Genomic DNA, 3658 nt, shown 5'->3' on the forward strand with positions numbered 1-3658 from the left:
TACACTGTAAAAAATGACCGTGAATTTAATGGTAAAAGACTGTAAAAATGCTACAGTAAAAACCTGTTAAATGGTTAACGGTAAATTCCCCTACTATATACGGTGAAAAACTGTATTGGACATTACATGTATTGGACATTAATTTTACGGTAGTATACCGTTTTTGGAAGTGAAAAATACCGTATAATTTACAGTGAATAACCGTAAATTGACATTCCCAGAATTCCCTGCGTTACATTTCAAACTTGATGTTTTTTTTTGTTGAAATAACTGTTTCTTCTTCAGTTTTGTATATTAGGGTTGTGTGTTACACCTAATGTTGTTAAATGAATGTTTATTGCATTATTTCAGTTTCATGTGTGTTACCATGATGGTGTTTAGTGTCTGTGTGAATGACGCTGTGCACCTTCTATATATGTTATTATTTAAAAGCTGCTTGTGATGGGCTTTGGTTCATCATGTCACTTTCTCATCACCACCTGCATTTGGTGGTTATCAGTGTATTACAAAGGTACAAAACAGATTTCAGTACTTCAATAGGTTGGTATATTAACATTATATCAGTTAATGAAATTACGGTATTTAACTGTAAATTTAAGTTAAAACCGTAAAACCTAAAACGTTGCTACCTTATTTTTTACGGTAAAATTCCGGCAACCACAGCTGCTGTTTTTTTACCGTAAATTTTACGGATTTTTTTTTACAGTGTAGGGCTCAGGTGCGGGACAATAAAAAGGGGCAAAGATAAGCAAAAAACAATGTATTAAAACTCATACAACATTTTGACTATGAGGTCTTCATCATTGCAGTTTTCTCTGAAACCATTTGCAATTTGGCAAGACTATGATACCTTGTGGTTTAATATATGCTCAGATTTTATAAGTAGTGTACTGTAGCCATAAGGAAGGATTAAAATGTGAGGAATTTAGATTCTTCAAAAAAGCGACACACTCACATGGAATGTATCATCAGTCAAAGACTGTCATATGATTGAGTTACTGAAGAATGTAAAAAATGTAACAGCTATTTTTAGATTTTTTTTCCCCTCATGGGGTTGTGTGTGGACAAAATGACTTGAAAATCTGATTGTATCTACCTAAATATTAGTTAGTCATTCTGGTTGGCATTTTACACAGGGCACATTTTACAGTTTAGTGATGATCTTTTGCTAGTTTAGACCACTGATTCTCAATCGGTTTTGCTTTTACCTTTAGGCTTACTTTAGACTTTTACATTAGATCTAGTGGTGATCCAACACAGTACCAAAATGGTTTATCATACAGAAGTAGACAAAAATGTAATTAAAGCAATATATCTTTTACTTTCCATAGTTTTGCGTCATGCAAATTAGCCATCTGCCTAGCAGGCATGTGAAGCATTTCCTCCTATTTCTACCTACTCCTATTTCCTGTTCATTTTGCAAACTATACACGATTATATAGTTGCATTTTATTATTTGAATTATTTTTTTCCTATCAGTTACCCATTAGTTATGAACCACTAATTTAGGCTCAGTGCTGAATTCTATAATCCTAATAGTGCTGTTTTCTCCAGTCCCATAGTGTCCAGTGCCTTGGCTTCCATCAACAGTCAGTGGGACCTTCCTGTTTTCACCCTGCCATTTAACATACTAGTGTGTCTCCATATGGTGGCTACAGGCCACTACAATCACCACTTCCCTCAGGTTCTCTTCCAGCCACGCACATCCATGCATAACTTGACATGGTCTGAGCTGGATTATCCTAAGGTAAGAGTTAACAAGTGAAAATGAGGCCAAAATCCACGATTTCAAAAGGGGAAGCTGTCCCAAATTTACATCCTGATAAGCAGCCACTCCCCAGAACAAGAGAAGGTGATTGTGCAACAGTTCTGTTTAAGAATATTCTAGATTGATGTCACATAACACTGAAGAGAGCAGGTTTATCACGAGATATTGTAACTGACACTATAAAATTCAATCTAGCAGAAAATGAAAAAAGTTCTGCTCAAATTGAATGTCACCCAGTTTAAAGTCATATAAGGCAGGTTAAATCTCATAAAAGTTATATTAAATATATCATAATTAATTTTTTTTAAAGAAGTCTCTTATGCATATCACATGATCCTTCAGCAATTATTCTCAAATAGGACTGTTTTTACTGTATTTTTCATCAAAAAGAAAAAAAATGCAGCCTTGGTGTGCATAAGAGGCTTCTTAAAAAAAAAACATAATTATTCCAAACTTTTTACTTTTTTGTTTTTCTTTACAGCTCTTCCGCTCAATCCCTGTGGGTATTGGACAGGTATATGGGTGTGACAATGCTTGGACAGGAGGAATATTCATGATCGCCTTGTTCATCTCCTCACCCATAACATTTACACATGCAACTATTGGATCAGCAGTTGGTATGGTGTCAGGTAAGAGATCACATTTGAATATTTAATAATAAATAAAGCCAACATCGGACATCTCTAAAACTCATGATTAAGTCGCCTTTACTGTGATTTCCAGGTCTTGCTCTTGCTGCGCCGTTCCAGAACATCTACTTTGGCCTGTGGGGTTATAACTGTGTTTTGGCCTGCATTGCCATTGGTGGGATGTTCTACGCTCTCACATGGCAGACACATCTTCTGGCTGTGGCCTGTGGTAGGTTCATACCAGCTATTTTCTCTCCTTCCTAATTATGTAATAACAATTTCCTATTATTGCACATATATCATTACACAGTTATGAGCAAATGACTGAAATTACAGTCTTGTTTTCCCATAGCATTCTTCTGTGCATATCTTGGCTCTGCAATCGCAAATGTGATGTCTACTGTAGGTATCATAAACCCAGAACATGAAATATACAAAAATGTGTGTGATTTTAAATGGTTTTACATGTTTTACATGATATTTTAACAGTTTGGACTCCCAGCATGCACCTGGCCCTTCTGTCTCTCTGCCCTCACTTTCCTTTTGATCACTACGGAGATAAAAAACATTTATAAACTGCCCCTTGCTAACGTCACCTACCCCGAGAAAAACCTGATATACTTCTGGAAGATGAAGAAAGAGGAGAGGATCGCCAAACAAAGGAAAAAGCAAGAGAAAGACATCGCTTCACAGCAGAAGAAAGAGGAAATAATGGCTGCAATGGAAATGAAAGCTCATCAGCATCTTGATGTTTGCACTGTGGACGTTCCGCAAGAGGAAACCACACAAAATAGACCAGATAGGAATTCAGAGGCAACTGAACTTAATTTAACTAAATTATAAATCTCCCTAAAATGGTTCACATGATGTTTATTTGCTCAAGGAAAATGCCACACAAAAAATAGCTAAGGGAAATTGTTCTGTTTTTAAACATCACCTTTATTGATACAATAATTTATTGATATATATAATTTACTAAGCATCATTTTTCATTTTTTGACATTTGCCAAATTTAAAAATATTATATAATGTTTTACACAAGTCACAATCTATTCTGTAGAAATATCAATATATATCAAATCAAATATCAATATCAACAGAAGGAACACACACAATAGGAATGTAACTCATTTTCAGATAAATGAGAATGTATTATGTTGAATAGATAGCCTGCACTATTTAAATGTTTTCATTATCTGTAGCAGCATTGTGTATTACCTTTTGACTTTTATAAATTCCAAATAAATATATATTTTAACAT

The 3658-nt window shown here is 34.7% G+C and overlaps 1 protein-coding gene across 1 annotated transcript in view; it reads left to right on the top strand.

The window, feature by feature from the left end:
- Positions 1–3323, top strand: part of slc14a2 (solute carrier family 14 member 2) — a 6611-nt gene extending 3288 nt beyond the window's left edge. Inside the window, exons 6-10 of the mRNA XM_016573302.1 lie at positions 1555–1747; positions 2250–2397; positions 2492–2626; positions 2750–2799; positions 2887–3323. Coding sequence (XP_016428788.1) covers positions 1555–1747; positions 2250–2397; positions 2492–2626; positions 2750–2799; positions 2887–3240 — 880 coding nt within the window. The 3' untranslated portion in view covers positions 3241–3323. The remainder of the gene's footprint in view (positions 1–1554; positions 1748–2249; positions 2398–2491; positions 2627–2749; positions 2800–2886) is intronic.
- The last annotated feature ends 335 nt before the right edge of the window (positions 3324–3658 follow it).

Source organism: Sinocyclocheilus rhinocerous, unplaced genomic scaffold (assembly GCF_001515625.1).
Source record: "Sinocyclocheilus rhinocerous isolate Xijiao unplaced genomic scaffold, SAMN03320098_v1.1 scaffold1043, whole genome shotgun sequence".
NCBI classification, from domain to species: Eukaryota; Metazoa; Chordata; class Actinopteri; order Cypriniformes; family Cyprinidae; genus Sinocyclocheilus; species Sinocyclocheilus rhinocerous.